Here is a 20,470-nt window from a genome sequence, read left to right on the forward strand (position 1 = left end):
TAGTGGTGATCTCCCCATACGCATTCACCCCATGCCAGACACCAGAGAAAGATGGCAACAGCAAACATGTGAAGGCACAGCAGAGGCTAAAGACATTCAGCTGTCTTGGTCTAGAAGCCTTGCATATCTGAGATTCACCCATCAGGATTTGCCTTCTGGTTGGCTGGCACTCTGAAGTCAATTGCCATCTGTTGCTCCTCTGACATGGCCACTGGCATATTTTAATTATTATTTTGAGTTAAATATATTTTTATAATACACCTTCTGAAAAGACTGCAAATATAAAAGCTTTTCTTATTTAATCCATATTATGTGCAAACTCTAAGCAAGTGATTTTATATATATATATATATATATATATGTATGTATAAGCTTTTCTTATTTAATCCATATTATGTGCAAACTCTAAGCAAGTGATTATATATATATAGTCAGAGAGTATTTGACTCTAACAGGGTGGACAGCTCTTTTTTTAAAAGTAACCAGACTGGGCAGTTTACTCAGGATGTCTTGTATGAGTGTTTTGCCTAAGTGTATGTCTGTGCACTACATGGATGCTTTGTGGATGTGGAAATGAGTAGGGTATGTCAGATTCACTGTAAATGGTGTTAAAGAGGGTTATAAGTTGGGAAACCAAATGGGTCCTCTACAAGAGCACCAAGAGCTCTGAACTATGATGGTATCTCCCAGACCCTACTGTGTGATTCTTTTTGTCCCATTATGATTGTGATTTAAGTTCACACGTGACAGTGGCAATCACCATAATGTGATATATCTAAGGTTTTTTTATCCTGTGAATTCATCATCAATGAACCCATTAGTTATGTCATCTATAGAGAGCATAACCTTTAGTGGACCATCATAAACTCTTTCTTGACTGAAAAAACACCTCCCACCAACTTCACCACCCAAACTGGATGTTCAATTTGATTGGGATTGTGTTTTGATACAATTCTAGTTATCTTACAATTTTATAAAACACTGAAATCTTGATGGACCTGAGAGCCATGAAAATTATTGGCATCATGTAAGACATGCTCTGATACCCTACTGTGCACACATCCTGTTTGCTTAACCTGACTATAAGAGAGCATTACAGTCGGGCAGTGGTAGTGCACTCGGGAGGCAGAGCCAGGTGGATCTCTGTGAGTTCGAGGCCAGCCTGGACTACCAAGTGAGTCCCAGGAAAGGTGCAAAGCTACACAGAGAAACACTGTCTCGAAAAACCAAAAAAAAGAGAGAGAGAGAACATTACAGCTAATTTACTTACCTTGGATTCCCATGCAAAGAGCTTTTGGGACCTAAGCTAATTCTTTTATCTTACACTTTGTATCCCCCATGATCCTGACGTGGAGTAATGCATGTCTGTATGTATGGGTTGTGGTAGTCATTTCCTGAAAGCAGCCAAAAGGTAAGAATCCACCCTACAAACAAATATACACCATAAATGACACAATAAACATAGATATAGCTTGCTAGTGTATGCTTGTTTTTGCAGTGCTTTTTTGTTTTCTGGGTGTTTCGGGGTTTGTTGACATCACTAAATTAGTTCTTTCTCTGTAAACTCTGCTAAAGATTTCTCTAAAGAATCTGTCATTATCACTTTGTTGTGCCATGTTTTCTGTAATGTGCAATAAATACAAGGCGAAGTGCTTTGATGGGACACATGTATAAGCAATAGGTACAGTCACATTCACATGCACAGAATACAGATAGACAATCACATACTGCACAAAGAGGACCATGGGATGCATGAATGGAAAGATAGAGCTTGAACTTTCTCTTTGTCAAACTACTCCAAAGGGGAGTGCTGAGTTGACACTAACACCATTTGGTGTCTCTTGGCATTCATTTAACTGACCCAGGGAATGGGAAGATGATAGTCAGCAATGCCCAGACTATTTCCTTAATAATAATGTTATGTAAGGAGAATATGAACAGGACCACTCAATGATGGGGGAAAAAGCATGGAGCCAGGCATTGGTGGTTCAATGCCTTTAGTCATAGCTCTTAGGAGGCAGAGGCAGGTGGATCTCTATGAGTTCAAGACTAGCCTGTTCTACAAAGTGAGTTCTAGGAAAGCCAGAGCTGCACACAGAGAAACTCTGTGCCCTCTGCAAAACAAGCTGGAAAAAAGAAAAGAAAAAGAAATTCATAGAATTTCATAGTTTATGAAGGAATGAAAGAAATTTTTGCCAAAATGATGTAAATCCATAGTTCACCTTCTATGGTACAAAAGCATCCCATAGGTAGAAATAAATACACATGTATAAAGATTTATACATGCAGCTTCTGTGCAAAGACTTACCGTTTTTACAATTAAGGCAGTAGCAAAAATATTTAAGATAGTTTAATGTCACCCATTCTTGCCATTTCTGGTTAAAATCCACGACATCCATCTTATCAAGAATATGTTTCCATATTTAATTTCCTACATAAATTTAAGTATGAAAAAGTAAAATGCATGTTATCATGAACTATCAACTACTGTCGAAAAGGATACTCATATTCTCCATACCCATGATAGATACACAGTTGTCTTTCTGTGACTGCTCCACCCCCTTTACTAGCAGACAAATACTGCAGATTGGCGTCATGAATTCACACCTGGAATCAGAAGAACTGAATTCCTCACCTATACCAAAAAGTCAGAGAGCAGATTTCTTTAAGGAAAAGAGCAATGGACCTGATTCCAAAATTTTCCATGGAAACATGGGCACTGCTGGCAACCTTCCTAGGACTCCTCTACCTGTGATTAATTGGCTGATGCCTCTTGTTGTGACTTTAGTGTTGGGATGATTCTCAGGCTCTTTTTCCCTGTCAGAAAACCAAAAGGACATTCATACTCCCATAACTGAACACATATCTTCTGTGAACTAAATCACATAATTCACTGTGCTTTTCAGCCAAATGTCCTCAACTCTTGATAAGGCACCAATGCTGTAAACAATCAGGAGAAGGCTTAAAATGATTATAGTCAGTCAGCTGTTTCTCTTGGTTTGTTTTCTGTCATTGTCTTATCATTTGTCTGTCGCTTTGCAATAGGAAGGTTTCAGGGCCCTAGAACTCTCAATGAGGGACATTACACTTGAGATATACTTACAATCAGGCCTGCCCTTCCAGAGTGTATTATCATAGATTTGGTTGGATTACCTACATAATTAATAATTAAATGCCTTGTGACAGATCATCTGAGTATAGAAAGCTGCCACTTTGCCTTCTAGGGTCTAGGAAGAAACAGTACATATAAATGATGCTTTCTGTGGTTCATTCCCTTGTGAGTTCATGTGGGTAACAGATAGTTCTATTAGACATTTCTGTGAAAGATGGGAGCAATCATCTCTGTAGGACACAGTTGACAGATCAATGTAGCCATTACCCAAATTCCATCTTGAGGAGTCATGAGGTTATAAAGTTATCACAGGAATTTTTTTGAAATATTACTTGCATGATCATGAATCACTCAAAGGTAGCTGCAGCATCATATCCCCATATCTGGACAGTGAGTCATCTGACTCACAAAATCTGTACCTTTAAAGTATATAGTTATTTTTCATTTTGTGCACATGAATGTTTTGTATGCATGTTGACTTAATAGTATACATGAATACTTGAGTGAGTACAGAGGTGAATATATATTTATATATGTATGTCCATCTGTGTCTTAATTACGGTTTCAATTTCTGTGAAGAGACACCAAGACCATGGTGACCATTTGGCTAACACATGTCACAATTTGAGTTTTTGGGGAAAGATTGGAGCAAATACCCTTTGACCTCAATAGGAAACAATTGGCAGATCATGGTAGGCATTGTTCCAAAGTCCACCATGAAGAGACATGAGTTTATGAGGTTATTACAGGAATTTGTTTAAAAGATTATTTGCAGGAGCATGAACGGTTCAAAGGCAGTTGCAGCTTTAAAGCCACACACCTGAACAGAGTATGACTCACAAAAGCTGTATCTTTAAAATATATTTACTTTTCATTTTGTACATGTGAATGTTTGGCATGCATGTATGTATATGTATCCCATGCATGCCTGATTCCCAGGGACTGTAATTGTAGACCATTGTGAGCAGTGATTTCCTGCCTGAGAACAGAACCTGGGTCCTCTGCAAGAGCAGCAAATGCTCTTGGCTGCTGAGCCATCTCTCCAGGACAAAAGTTACACCTGGGAAGCTGTGTACAATTTTCAGTCTGAGGGACAGGAAAGGTCAGAGAGTCTTGTCAGGGGGCTGTGATAGTTGGCTATCCTCCCCCTCTGAGCGACCTCACTGTTCACTGTTTATAGCTCAAGAGGGATCATGTGGACCTTGCTTTTCAGGTTACCCATGTTGCTGATGATTGTTATTTGCTAAACCTGGTGAGTTCCTCAGTAACATTAAAACTCAAGGTTAGAATGTTGTATTGTATATTAACTCTAGGAATAGGACCATCAAGTGTTAACCTAAAAGTTTAAAATAAAATGGCAAGTGGAGGGAATTTATGCTCTGAATTTTTATGTTATATTCTTCCTTCCAGTTATCTCCCTGGATTATTTCTTGTAGTTGTCAATATTTGTATTCAAAAATGTTATACATATACATTATAACATAAGTGTATCATGGTTAAACATATATCTACATGACTCAAATTTTAAGTATTGGCACTACCTTGTAAGCTCAGAGGTCATATAGGGGACAACAATCATCATAGTTGCCAAGGTCCTCTCTCCATCATGATTTTTTTTTTTTGTTTTTTGAGACAGTGTTTCTCTATGTGGTTTTTGGTGCCTGTCCGGGATCTTGCTCTGTAGATCAGGCTGGCCTCGAAGTAGCAGAGATCCTCCCAGTTCTGCCTCTCTAGTGCTGGGATTAAAGGTATATGCCACCGTCACCTGGATATCACATTGTGATTTAAAAACACCTCCAACTCAATCACCAATCTTTTTGGATGTTCAGTCAAATTGGGACTATGTATGGATATAATTCTAGTTATCTTAGAACCTTATAAGGGACTGAACTTCTGATGGACCCTAGAGCCTTTTTAATTATATACATTGGGATCACTTAAGACTTATCCTGATACTCTACAGTGTACTCTCCCTGTCTGTTTAACCTGCATCTAAGAGAATAACATTACACCCAAATTTATTTACCATGGATTCGCATACAATGAGATTTTACAACCTAAGCAATGCACAACTTTTATCTTAAATTATGCATCCACATAATCCTGACTCAGAATAATCCACGTCCGTATGTGTGGGTTGTGGTAATCATTTGCTGAAAGCAGCCAACAGGTAGAAAGCAACCCTATATTCACCATAAATGATGAAATCAACACATCAATATAGCTTGCTTGTGTATGCTTGTTTTTGCAGTGCTTTTTTTGTTTTCTGGGCATTTCAGGGTTTTTGGGGGGTCTCTAAATTATTTCCTACTCTGTAATCTTTGCTAAAGATTTCTCTAAGGAATCTGTCATTCTCTCTTTGCCATACCATCTGCAATGTCAGATAAATACAGAGCTAAGTTCTTTGATGCGTTACATACATAAGCAGTAGATACAGTCAGATTTACATGCACAGATTACAGATAGACCATCACATAGTGGACACAGACAGATGCATGGGTTGGGAGGAGTGGAGAGAGATAAAGCTTGGCCTTTCCTTTGTTCAACCTACTCCAAAATGGAAGTGATGAGGTAACATTAACACAATTTATGCCTCTCAACATATCTGTAATTCATTTACCTGACACAGGGACTGGGAACATAATGGTCAACAATACCAAGATTATTTCCTTTAATAATATCCTTGTGTAAAGACAATATGTATAGAAACCATTAATGGTGGAAAAAACACAAGAAAAGAAAGGTATGGACCTGAAATTGGTGTCACAATGCCTTTAATCCCAGTACTGAAGAAACAGAAGCAGATGGACCCTTGTGAGTTTGAGGCTAACCTGGCCTGCAGAGTGTTTTCCATAGAACCCAGAGCTAAAAACAGAGAGACTTTTCCCAGAAAAAAAAGATAAAAGAAAAGAGAAGAAATACATGGAACATTTTTCATTTATTATGAAGGGATGAAGTGATGTGTTTGCCAAAATGGTTATAAAATATAGTTAATATTCTATGGCACAAAAGGATCCCAGTGATAAGAATACACATCTATAGGGATTTATAGATGGAGTTTGTGTTTTAAAATGTTTTGCAGTTATGACAGCCACAGAAATATTAAAGGAAATTAAATGCTACCTATTCTATTCCATTTCTGGTAAACATCCATGACCTCTGATCTTACCAAGCATATTGGTTTATTTATTTATTTATTTATTAACTTATCACATAAAATTAACTTTGAAAAGTCAAAATGCATGTTACTGTGAACTATCAACTTCTGTCAACTGAAGAGGACACTCATACTCTATACCCGTGATAGATACTCGGTTGGTCATTTTATTCACAATAGTGACTGCTCCACCCACTTTCCTATCACATAAATACTGCAGATTGTCTTCACGGATTCACACCTGGACTCAGAAGGGGAACTCATGTCCTCACCTACTAGGAAAAGTCATAGAGAAATTTCTTGAAGGAAAAGAGCAATGGACTTGTTTCCAAACTTTGCCGTGGAAATATGGGCACTGCTGGCTACCATCCTGGTGCTCCTCTACCTGTGAGTAATTGGCTGGATGCCTCTCCTTTGTGGCCTTACAGTTGGGATGATTTTCTGGCCCTTTTTCCTTGTCAGAATGCCAAAAGATATAATCCAATGGAAATTCATACCCCTAGCTGAACACATTTTGGCTGTAAACTAAACCATTTAATTCATGTTACTTTTCAGGCAAATGTTCTCAACTGTTGTTAAGTAGACAATGCTGTTCACAATCAGGAGAAGGCTGCCTCTTGGTTTGTTTTCTCTCATTAGTTTTATCATTTATGTGTCATTATGCAGTAGGAAGGTTTAAGGGACCTAGAACTTCCAACGAGAGAAACTACAAAGGAGATATTAATGATTACTTAGACTCAGGCCTGCCTTTCCAGAGAGTATTGTTACAGAGATTCTTAGATTATTGACATAATAACCAACTACCTTGTAACTGATCATTTCAGTATAGAAAGCTGCCATTTTGCAGTCTAGTGTGTAGGAAGAACCAGGATAAAGAAAGAATGCTTCATGTAGTTCATTTCCTCGTGAGTTCATTTGGGTACTACATAGTGCTTTTCAACGTTTCTGGGAAAGATGGGAGCAAATACCCTTGTCCTCAGTAGGACACAATTGACAGATCAATATAGCCAATCCTAAAAATCTGCCTGGAGAGACATGAGTTTATGAGTTTATCACAGGACTTTGTTTGAAAGGTTACTTCCATGAGCATGAATGACTCAAAGGCAACTGTAACATCAAAACCCCACACCTGAACTGATGACTTGCAACATCACTATTTTAAAAATAAATATTTATTTTTATACTGCCCATATGAATGATTTACCTGAATGTATTATGTGTATCACATGCATGCCTTATGCTCACATAGGTTAAAGCAAGGCACTGGATTCTCAGATACTGGAATTATAAACTGTTGTTAGCTCTCATTTGGGGACTAGGAACCCAACCTTGGTCTTCTGCAAGAGCGGCAAATGCTCTTAGCTTCTGAGCCATCTCTCCAGGCCAAAATCTACACCTGGGAAGCTGTGTACAATTTTCAGTCTGATGGAAAGGCAAGGTCAAAAAGTCTTGTCAGGAAGTTCTGCTGGTGGGCTATCCTCCCCTTTGATCAACCTCATTGTTCACTACTTAAATAAAGTTGAGGCAGGATCATGTAGACCTTGCATTGCAGGTTACCCACACTGATGATTTGTGTTTTAAGTCTGGTGAGTCTTTCAGAAACATTCAAACTCAAGTTTATAAAGTTTTATTACATATTAACTCTAAGACTGGAACTATCAAGTATTAACCTAAAAGTTTATAATAAGTTGGTAAGTGAAGGGGATTATTGCTCTGAATTTTTATGTTATTTTCTGCCCACCTGTTAACCTCACTGGATAAATTCTCACAATTCTCAATGCATCCAAGGATATAATATATATATATATTCCCATATACAATCATTTCTACTCATATTATATATTAAGTCAATAATATATATGAATTAGTGTATATATGTGTGTATATATTCATCATTATATGTATTTATAAATGTACATGTGGGAATATGAGATTTATGTATGTGTATGAAAATGAATAACTATGTGCATGATGAGCAAGCCCGTGACCTGACTTTCTCCTTCATGTTTTAGTTATGGGACCTCTTCTCATGGACTTTTTAAGAAGCTAGGGATTCCTGGACCCAAACCTCTGCCTTTTGTTGGGACAATGCTTAACTATAGGAGGGTGAGTGTTGTTGGTTTTCTACTTTGCTTCTGTGATTGTGTCACTTACACAACTATCTTTAAACCTTGTCAGTTCATCTATGCAAATGGCCAGTGGGATTAATGGTAAGACTTTCATTTGGCAGAATTGTTTGTGCTATACTGACATCATTGCCAGGTTACCTTTGGGTGTTACTGACATGTGTTTGTGACCTCAGGTTTGTGTCAGGTCTGGTGAGGACCCTGGCTGTTGGCACACTAAACCTGAGCCTGAAATGCTAATGTGTAGACTTTGGAAGCATCAATGATTTTGTTTCTTTTTCAGTTTAGATTCAAGAAAAATACAGTTATTCTTAATAGTATTTAAAGTAATACATGTAAGGCCACTTAGTGGCATCTCATCAACCTGTGTGATTTATTCACATCTGAGTTCAATAATAATATTTATACTTCTTGCTGAGTATCTCTGGAACATGCCTATCAGGAGGCACATAGTTATTTTGGGGGAATATGCACATACTTGTATCTTCAGCTGAACTTTTTAATCCCATTATTACTTCCAAGGCTCTAGCCAAGCTTTTGCCACCTACAAGATTTGCCTTTACTCCTTTTCATTTCAAGGTAGAATCCTATGTGTGACTCTAAACAGCAGGAATGTGGGAGATGAGACAATATTGCCTATGAACCTCAGATATTTAAGCAGATTGTGAAATTTGTTTCTTGAAACAGAATTAGGAACATTTATATAAAGTCACTAATAAAATCATGATTTGACAAATCTGCCAAAAATGTATATGTAGTGTATGATATATAATATGTACAAATGCATACATTTATACATATACATGTACCTATATAATAGGGACTGTGAATTTACACAGAGTTTTTCTTGATGCTTTCTAAAGGAAGGACTCCTGGCTGTCCTTCCTGAGCTCATGCCCAGGGGCAGTGCCTAGGTACAGACTGCACTCTTGGCAGATTTGCTTCTCTAAATACTCAAAATTTGCTTAATAGATGATAATTTTTCAAAATTAAGGACTCTGTTGCTTATGTTCCTAAGATTTCCATGCTTTCTGCCCCGATTCGAAAAAGCAACATCTTCTTTATGATTTTTGGATGAACTCTTTTTTAGGTTTTCTTTGAAACAAACTTCTGGGGTTTTGTTTTTGTTTCAAGTAGTGTCTCCCGTAGATAAGACTGGTCTTGAACATGATGTTCAGATGATGACCACAGATTACTTCATCCTCTTACTCAGTGCTTGTGCATATCATGATATCTTATATGTAGGCGACTGGGTCCCAGTCCCATGGTTGAGGATGTACTATGCTTACCCAATAAGAACTGTAGGAATAAGAGCTCCAAAAGGTGGGGTTTTGAGAAGGAGGACCAAGGGAGAGAAATAGAAATGACAGATAATGGAACATACATGTCTTACATAAGTTTGTGACTTATGCCAAGGAAGTTTATTAATCAGCATATCTTCTTACATACTATTTGCAGGGAGAATTGGCCAAGGAGAGCTGAGAGTTAAGTCAGAAAATTTTGGCAGAGAGAATCCAAGTTACCTCAGACACTGATGCCTTAAGACTGATAACCACAATCCAGGGAAAAGAGTAAGATTGCCAGAAACTGCAACCAAAACTTCCTAGAGACCCTGGCTCCAAACCCATAGAGGAGCTTTGCAAATCTGTTCCTGGAATGCCACAGAACAGTCATGCCTTTTGTTCTTTTGCAAAGGTGTCTGAGAGAACTTTGGATTAGTCTGCATCAAACAGTACCTCCTCTCCACTTTTTACTTTTTATGGCCATATGAGTTATTTGTATCTAAATGATTAAGATCCACAGATAACCCTTAAACTAGCAAATGCTTCCTAATATTGTTAGATGAATTACCAACACTAAATAATCTGAGGATAATAGTGAACAAATGTTTACCACTGTTAAAGAGATTATGTCTGGCATTTTGTGTAATAAATTTTTGCTGACTCCAAACAGGAATTGACTGTATGATGAGCATGGCACATGTTAGTAAGTATTTGCTTGATGGTTAGGAAATTCTCATGTGGCCATATTCCATGAAAATGATTTTTTATTCTCTTCCATTTTCATTCATGTTCATCATGAATTAAAGGAGCATCATGGGCATATATAAAGCCAGCGTGATACTGTAAAAGTGATTAACATTGCATTGTTTGTACTGTATCTCTTAGGCTCAATACCCAAACTTTTAAAGCATTTAATTATGTTCTAGTTGTTGTGTTCAATTTTATGTTTATTCACCAAAGTTCCGGAAGTATTATAAGGTTAACAAAATGGGCAGTTACACTAGTTGGGCGAGGGCCAATGTGGAAGCAGCCTCTGACTTGAAAACTGTAAGTACTGCAAAAAATAGTTAAAATAAAATCTAGAAATATTTTTTTTAGAACAAGCCTGATGTAGTTCAATAAGAACGCATTGTGCAAAGTCACCATACTTAAAGCATCATTAGGTTGCACAGGAACCACAGCAAAGGAAGACAGTTAAATAAAAGAAGGCTCCCATGAGCAAAGGCATCTACACAGGTAGTGAGGATGCAAGTATCACATGTAATTTTGAAGTGATCTGCCTTTCTTTAACAGAGGGACTTGCAGTCTGTGACATCTATGGAGGGTTAACACAAGCAGTGAGGTCAAATCTAAAATGATATGCATACCATGGTTAGTCATTTTCTCTAAAAATCCCACAGGTCACCCCATTATCTAGGACAATGGCTCACAGCCTAAAGTCCTTTTCCTCTGAAGATAGTATAAACAGAAATTTGTAGCTTGAGTATTCCTGTGTCCACTCAGCTCTTGTAGCCACTCAGACGCAAATAAACACACAGATGCTTACATTATTTAAACTGTTTGGGCTAATGGTGCAGGCATCTTGCTATCTAGATCTTACATCTGAAATTAACCCATTTCTATTAATCAATAAGCTGACACATGTTTGGTGGCTTTACCTGTTGCCTTTACATGCTGCTCCCTGGACAGCAGGCTGGTATCTCCTCACCCAGCCTTCCTGTTCCCAGAATTCTCTCTCTTTGTTCCACCTATACTTGCTGCCTGGCTACTGACTGCTCAGTGTTTTATTTATCCATCAATCATCCACAGCACTTCCCTTTTTTTTAGAACACAAACCTCACAGCCTAATGTTCTGTTCCTCTGAAAATAGTATAAACAAGAAGTGGCCAATGAGAGGATTCTAGGAAGTTATCTTCATCTAGACCAAGTTAGCACCACTAAAACAAGTCAGCCAGCTCCTCAGATCATGCATTCAGAGGCAAGGCAAGAGGTTCTTTAGAATCATGGAAAAAGCCACTTAAGTGGAATTCAATTCTGAAGCAGGGCACAGGAAAATCACTGCATTCTTGGAAATGTCCATTCAATGGGGTAACCTATGGGTGATCAGAATGATGAATAATTTGATGATGCCTGATTTTTGATTCCACATGGATCTTTGAACTATGGGCCTTTCCAGTCACTCACATGAGAAGAACATGGAAATACTGTCCCATCAATGACAAACAAATAAGAATAATTTATGATATAACAATATAGTTAAAGTGAGTAGTGCCAGGCCCCACAGGTGAAACATCAGCATTGTAAAATAACTACCACACCATTAGTAAATTCTCTAGTAGGCAGGTCTTCCCATGTGACTGGATGGGCCAAAGGGAGTATAAGCCATACAGGCCCAGAAGACTTCTGCACTTTTCATGTGTCTGACAGAGAGTAATGCCAAAATTGCTAAAACAAATTGAATATGAATGACAGACTTTCATGTCTCCTTGACCACTCAAATTCCTTCTGCAGTGAGATATTTAATATGTCCCCAACTTGTAAGTGGGCCCTATGATACCAGGTGGACTGCAAGGGGTGAATTGGTCTGCATGCTGCTTTCAAACTCATCATCCTCTGCATCCTTAGCTTCTGTCACCTGTACCACAGCAGATGGCTTCATAGCCTGGGAATGTAGGACAAGGCGCTTCATGACCCAATAAGATCTATCAGCTTCCTGTGTGAAAATAAAAAGATCCTCTCGTCTATCTGACCACAAGTTCAGAATCACACAATTCCCATATCGCAGGAACTTTGCACAAAAGGTCTCCTTATTGAGCATGTCTACTCATAAATACCCTGCTCCAGTTAATCCTTTTTGTTCTGTTCTCAAAAAGAATTAAATTAAAGTACAATTAAGAAGATTTGTAGAAGTAAGAAGGTATAAATACTCCCACTTTTTACTTTTTCAAGCAAAACTTTAATATAATCATGTGCAACTTCTCATCTTTGAGGAATACAAAAGAGGCCAGTTTTATGTACAATGCATATTGTAGCACAAAATTCCTTAAAGGCATCAGAAGTGTATGCTGAAGCACTAATTTTTAAACACTTTGGATGGATCAGCTATAAAAAAAAATGATCACTAGCAATGAGTAATCCAATGCTTACCAGCTTTTCCACTTAATAGGGTAGACATGAGGAGGAACCCAGAATAAATGTCATACTAACATGAATATATTTGAGGCTGCCAAATAATTGAAATGCCTGTAACATCCATCTGACATAAGATAGTAAGCGCTGGAGATTTACCCCATAACAAGAGGAAGGCAGAAGGTCTACACAAGCAGAAAGGTTACAATTTGTCATACTTGAACTCTAGATAACTGAAACTAGTACTATACATAACACAGTGCTGATGGGAAATCACATGAGTCAATAGCTAGCTTAAACCAAACAGTCTCAGCAACCATCTGAATAAAATAAGGCAAAGCTAGATTGAAAGCTTGATTCCCTTTTTCCAAATAACCAGGAAGACTGTAGTGTTCTTGAAAGTATTGGAGAAATTAAGACCCTCCTGGTTCTGACAGTTGTTGGGCATGCTGAAACAAGTAAAACATTTCTTCATCCTCAGTCTGTTTAATAAGAGCCCAAGGAAGTATTTGAGCAACCTACATGAAATATAAACTGTCAGAGTAAGTATTTAGAGGTTGAGGCAATGCAAAGGAAATCAACATTCTGGGGTGATTTAGTTGAAACATTCAATGTATGAGGTGTTACTTCTTGAAGTATAACATTAGTCACCGCAGATGGACTCTCACCAAGGAGCACATATCTATTTGTGGGATTGTGTACCTCACACAAAGTGTTGGGATAACTAGAGAGTAGTGTTGAAAATTTAAAATAAAGGATCTTTAGGATATGAAGTACAAAGCTAGCCCATAAGGTCAAATAGTGCTACCTCTCAAGAGTCAGTGAAGGCACAAATTGAATCATGTTGTGAAGAGGTGAAGGGGTGAACTATCATGTCAATTTATCATGTGATAAATTGAAGGGCTTGAGGACACATTTTTTTGTATAAGCCGAGCAAAGATTTTATAATAAGAAGTCAAGAGGCAGCCAGCATCAGTGGGCAGAAAAACCCAATGTATAGGTCCCTTAGGTTGCAAGAGTGTTCCAGAGGATATGTAGGAGTAACTAACAGTATAGGAGATAAAAGAAGCTTTGTGCCAATACTGGTCAGCTGTGCATGAGTGATGATTAGATGTATTAATTGTAAGGTGTTTGAATCTGAGGAATAAGCTTTCTAGAAGAGGGGTCATTATCTCCTCTAATTATGGAGAAATAGAGAGTCAAATCGTTTGTAGTATGTTTCAGGGAAGTTCTCACCCAATTAATATATCCTTGCATCTTTTGAAAATCAATAAATGTTAGCAGTTACATACAGATCTTGGTGGGCAAATGGTATGCATGATCTTTTGTAATATGACGTAAATAAGAAAAGGGAGCTGTAACCTGTGATTTTTCTGAGGAAATTTTCAGCTGAGTCTGTTGGAAGTGATGCTGGAATGTGATAAATAACTGAGTAATTAAATTTTCAGTAGGTGCTGAAATCACCTAGGTAATAAATCAACGAGGTAATAAATAATCATGAGAAAGTGTACTTTTTTCTAACTGGGAGTAAGGCTTGAACAATAAATTGTTGACACAAGTTGGGGTTATTAGCCATCCCATGTAGTAGCAGCTTCTATTGATCTTTCATCATGAGTTTCTGAAAACTAGAGGAAGGAAGGGAAAAGTTAAATTAGGAGGATTGGGCTTTTGACTCAGTTAGATGATTAGGAGCCAATTCAGGTGATTTTATAACTGCACCAGCAAAAAAGAAGTTTCTCCTCATCCTCTGGCATATCATGAAGTAAAAGTAATTCAAGAAATTAAGCTACCTAATCATCCTCAGAGCTTTTTACCTGATTTTTTGACATCATATTTTTATCTTACATCTCCCAGTTTGATTTGAGTATATTGGCTAGATCTACTGGGGTGCTGAATTGCAAATAAATCATATACGAGCTGTGAGTATACACAATCATGTATAAAATTCAACAGAACAAACCCAAAGTAGAAACCTTAAAGGCATCATAGGTGATATTCTGTCTTTACACTTCCACCTACGTGTTCCCATACCTTTAAATTTACAGAACCTTATTCAGGGAACCAGGAGCATATTTTTTAATGAAAGTAAAGATTTATTTAAGTCCCATAGTGATATATATCAAAGTATAAGTAGATGAAGCATATGAATGAAAATAGATTGTTCTTTAGAATCTTTTTTTCTCCCATGTTTTACTCTCAGCTATTCCTACACACTTTCTTTCTTATAGGTACACATGTCTGACACTTTTTGTACATTTAGCACATTAACACACATTCTTGATGATTTCTAATAATCTTGAGCCCTGCATTGAGCACCAAATTACATGAACCGGAAGGAATGAGAATCCCAAAGGGGAAGGTAATGAGGTGTTTTGGAGGAATATGTATGAGACTAAAGAAGACATGTTGCTGTGACCAGGAGGTATTGCATAATATGATGAATTCTATTGGAATTTTTTAAAGCAGCACAGCTTTTCACATGCTATTTGTAAAGAAGAAATGGCCAAGGTCAGCACACAGCTAAATCATACAATGCTGGCAAAAAGAAAACAGGATACTTCTGACACAGATGTATCAGGATTGAACCACAGCCCAGGAAAAAGTCAAATCACCATGAAACTACAACCTTCCCTCTTTTGAGGTGCTGACTAAGCACTAGATTGGACTTTTCCAATTCAGTTCCTGGACAAGGACAAAGAAGTAATGTTCCCTTTGTAATTTTATTAGGGTCTCAGGAAGTCTTTGGTTCATTCTGCTTTAAATACTAGGCAAAGAACTCTAAATATTGGGCTCTGTCACCCGCCTGGAGACATAGTTTCATATAATTGACATTCACAGTAGCTGAATATGGAATTCCTTCTGTAGAATACTTGCTTGGAATAGATAAAACCCTAGACTTGATCCCAGCACCATATAAACTGGACACGGAGGCACACATCAGTAACCCTGCACTCAGGAGGATCAGAATTTCAAAGTCAGTCTTAGATACACAGAGAGTTTGAGTCCAGGTTGAGTTACTTAGGATCCTATACCCCAAAATTACAATTGCCACTTAATGATTATATGGATTTTTCCAGAGTTCAGAGGTAAAATTCAAATGAAGCATTCATCTTTATGTTTTCTTTATGTGAGGCAGCATATCCTCATCTTTCCCTTTTGAACAGGGACACTAGAAGGCAAAATCATTTGCCTTTACTTCCTTGTTCCTTTTCTTTTAATATTATAAAAGGCAAATATATAAATCTAATATGGTATGTACATCAATGTTGTCTTCAATTTCCTGACTATACTGAAATCCTGGAGAAGTCATCAAGTGAGTGAAAGCATTGAGAAGCAAATAGATTTTGTAAATTCATGGCTGTATCACTGACTATTGTTGGCCTCAGGTATCTAAGGAGGGGAAAAGACAGTGTTCCAAGATTTCAGAGTCAAAACAAAACCAAAAGATAAAGACAGTTTCTACTTTTAAAAGAGAAGGAACGTTTTTGGAATGTACAATATCCAAAAAAAAAAACCATGAATATCTTTAAATTCCCTAGGTGAAGTGTCTTCTGTATTTTCTTTTTTCTCTCAGAGAATTGGAAGGATTTCCATTAATTATTCGGTCAGATAATTAAATAATGAGACTGATGTTCTGTGATTTGAATCATTTGTTTACAGTTTAGTGGGCAATAGAGGTAGAAAAATAATGGCTTTTCATTTTCTTTTCTTTTCTCAGGGAATATCAAAATATGATACAGAATGCCATAAAAAGTATGGAGATCTGTGGGGGTGAGTATTCTGCCAATGTCCAACATGTAGATTTGTTATGATGTGACACCAAACTATGTTGGAGAACTTTTTCAGTCCAGAGTTAATTGGGTCACATTTGCCTGTTTTAAAGTGTCTGAAAGCCTGTCCTGCCAAAGGGTTCCACAAGTATGTTGTTGCCCACAGTCTGAATTAAGATGAGGACATTCCAGACATAAATTGTCTGCATCCTTTGATGTTCCAGAGACACCTAGACTTACTTTAACCCAATGTCTTAGAAGGGTCCCTGCCTTAATTTAATCTTCCTTGAGACTTTTAAAAATTTTAAGATTGTGTTAATTCAGATGCATGTCATATGTGCTCATAAATTTGGGAGAGTGTCTCTTGCCCATACAGATTTACACTTAATTAAAAGCAAAAATAACTTCATCAAAAATATTTCTTGTAAATATTGACTTTTCAAAGATAGGCTAAGGGAAAAATAGGCATATTTACAGTTGTTACTTTTGTTTAATTTAATGTGTGTATAAACTATAGTTTTTTATTTTTATTACTTCCTTTTTGTTTGAGGTTATAATATAATTGCATCCTTTCTCCTTTCACTTTCTTCCTTCAAATACATGCTCTGGTTTTCATTAATTGTTGTTACATGAGTATACGTATATATAAATGCATTTCTATTCATAACTATGACCTATTCAGTATGTATAGGGTTACTTGTACAAGTTTTCAGAACTGACCATGTGGAATCAGGTAAACCAGTCTGTGTGCTCTTCCCTGGGGAAGACCATTTCTCTCATTCTCAATAATCCTTACCTGCCAGTACTTCTTTCTATTGGTTTGAGGCATCCCAGGACTTTCCCCATTGTTTATTTGTTGAGATCATGTCTCAATATATCCAACATTGGACTGGAAGTGTCTAAGAGTCCACATTAGACTAGAAATCACTGTCTTCCTTATCTGCTTCCTGACTACTCGTTTTAGAGTTCTGAAATTCCACACTTTTTAAAATTTTCTTTTACTTTTTACTTTTTGTTACATTTTATACAAAGCATTGACTATTTAATAAAAATGTGTATGGTTATTTCCTCTCAACACATACTACTCACTTTGAAGAAAAGGTGTTGGGTGTGTTACACCAGGCTGTTGACTTCTAGGCTTGTTTCATTAATTATTTTTTGTGATGATTGAGGTAATTTAGGATTTGTCTAGAGCTTGGAAAGAAGTGACATCACTATGTTGTGTGCCACAAACAAGTGGGAAGAGTTTCTGCTTCATCTCTTTTTATCTATCATCAGAAACCACAGTACTAATCACAAGGTCTGCTGAGCTGTCATGGCCATTGACCCATTGCCATAGGCATGATATGCTGCATTCTTATGGCTTTAAAGAAAAGTTCCTTGAAACATTACTCCTTGTCAATTGTTAATAATTTACCATTGGGGCAGTAGAGTAGCATTGAATAAACATTTTTTAATCTTACACAAGGCCAAGTTTCAGTTCACAGAAGCAAGTATTATAGAACCAGAGGTAACATCAGGATCAAAATGTAATCATCTTTGTTTTTCCAATACAGGCTATATGATGGGCTGCTCCCTGTGCTAGTTATCACAGAACCAGATATGATCAAGAATGTGCTAGTGAAAGAATTTTATTCTGTCTTCACAAATCGACATGTAGGTATTCCTTTTTAAAATTGTGAGGATTATACACACCAAACATGTTATAGATACAAATATATATGTATATAAATATGTATACATGTATTCAACAACAATTATTGATACAACAAGGCATGGATATGAAAAAAGAAGGAAGGTATATATGGAAGTGTATGGAAGGGAGAAATGTTACAATTACATTATAATTTCAAATATAAAAAAATAAAATGTAAGTATTCATTGAAAATTTATGATCTCACATAGTCTAGCAGTTAGGATTCCTGGTTTTCACTCAGGGGGCCTAAGTTCCACTCCAGGTGTAGGAACACCTGCATCTTTCAAAAAAATCAGTCAGGCTGTGTTGCTGCACACCTTTAATCACAGCATGTGAGTGGATCTTTGTGAGTTTGAGCTCAACCTGGTCTACAAATCAAGCTCCAGGACAGCCAGGGCTATACAGAGGAATCCTATCTTGTAAAGCAAAAACAAATAAAACATTGTTATAGAGAGGCTGGAGATGTTGCCCAGTGGTAGATTAACCTGATCCAGAGTTCATTCCCCAGCACCACAAAATGAACAAACATTTTATTATGAAATTCTTACATATTCACCAAATTTTGAAACAATGTAAAAGGCATGCTATGTGTCTTCATGTTGTTTTGTTAAGGTGGGGGTTGTTAACCTCTCATTATAAGAAATTGTCAGCACTCAGAGATAAGCAAAAAACTTCTCTTATTGGTTCACAACCATTGTTGAAGAGACACAAACATGCTGTCTAAGTGGGTATTCATTGTGGTCACTTCTCAAAGGGGAAGAGCAGATGTGACCTTGGTCATCAGAGGAATGGACAAGCAGGGTCACAAAGCAGAAGTCAATAGTTCATTTTAGCAGCTCTGCTGTCTCAGGGTAGAGACTGGCTGTTACTGTCTCCTTATACTCTTGTCACCCCATAGTCCCTAAGGAAGCTTAGTAATCATAAATAAGGTTCAAGTTGGTGTTTTCCTTTCTCCTTCAGTTTTTCCTAGGCAGTTCATTATTTATTTTATGTGGCAGTGTGTTTAAGCTTTATTAGTAAGTGTCAGTGCTTGCATTCAAACTCAGTTTGATGTTGACAGAGCTAAGATAATTTATCCACATTTATATACCTCCTTGTGTAAACAGCTTAGAATGGTACTTTTAATTTTTTTTTGTTAAAATACAAATATTTTATGCTTACTCTGGATCCTCCCCCCATTCCCACCCCAGCTCCCTTTAGATGATATAAAATATTGAATCCCTGTGTCATTCAACCATCCATAGTGTTATTCATCATTCCCTCTTCCTCTCCTTCTGTATTTTCCTCCTTCTTCCCTCTCCACTTAAAAGTCCCTCCCATTTTCCCCATTTCTCCTTCATATTATCTGTGTCCTCCTGTTTCCCTCTTAGTGTTTCCCATTGTCACAGCCCCATTTTAGTTTCCTCCTTTCCGTGATCACTCTATTGTATTCACACATATGGAGGGCTGGGAACCAAAGGTGTGAAATAACATGGGGTATTTGTCTTTGTGGGTCTGAGTTATCTCACTCAATTTAATATTTTCTAGTTTCACTTGTTTACTGCATGGTTTCAATTTTCTTTACAGTTAAATGTTATATCATTATATACATATACTGCATTTTTAATATCTATTCACTATCTATTAGTTGAAGGATATTTAGGTTGTTTTCATTTCCTAGTAATTGTGAACAGAGCATCGTCTGTGGAGTAGGATGTCGTCTTTTTTGAATAATTGCTAAGAAGTGGTAAATCTGGGTTATATGTTAGATGTATGTTTGGTTTACTAAAATATTAATCACAGTGATTTTCAGATCTCACCAGTTTGCAATCACACAGTAGATTATGATTCTGTTTTCCTACGTCCTCATTAGCATTTGTTGTTGTTGGTTGTCTTGATTTTAGCAATTCTGATATTGGTAATATGAAATCTCAAAGTTGTTCTAATTTTATTTTACCCAATTTCTATGGGTAATGAACAATCAGTAGATATTTTTTAGGCTTTTTTGTCTTCTTTTGACAATTTTTAAACTCTATTACCTACCTTCCTTGAGATAGAGTCTCTCTGGATAGCCCTGGTTTTCCTAGAACTCACTATGTAGACCAGGCTATTCTTATAATCAAAGAGATCCACCTCACTTTACCTCTGGAGTACTCTTATTAAAGGTATGAGACACTATGCCCATCTCTCATATCTCATTTTTAAATTGAGTCATTTA

The 20,470-nt window shown here is 37.1% G+C and overlaps 1 protein-coding gene across 1 annotated transcript in view; it reads left to right on the top strand.

The window, feature by feature from the left end:
- Positions 1-6,585: 6,585 nt before the first annotated feature.
- Positions 6,586-20,470, top strand: part of LOC114687274 (cytochrome P450 3A13-like) — a 34,925-nt gene continuing 21,040 nt past the window's right edge. Inside the window, exons 1-4 of the mRNA XM_028861964.2 lie at positions 6,586-6,656; positions 8,282-8,375; positions 16,526-16,578; positions 18,134-18,233. Coding sequence (XP_028717797.1) covers positions 6,586-6,656; positions 8,282-8,375; positions 16,526-16,578; positions 18,134-18,233 — 318 coding nt within the window. The remainder of the gene's footprint in view (positions 6,657-8,281; positions 8,376-16,525; positions 16,579-18,133; positions 18,234-20,470) is intronic.

The sequence above is a fragment of the Peromyscus leucopus genome, chromosome 23 (genome assembly GCF_004664715.2).
Source record: "Peromyscus leucopus breed LL Stock chromosome 23, UCI_PerLeu_2.1, whole genome shotgun sequence".
Taxonomy (NCBI): Eukaryota; Metazoa; Chordata; class Mammalia; order Rodentia; family Cricetidae; genus Peromyscus; species Peromyscus leucopus.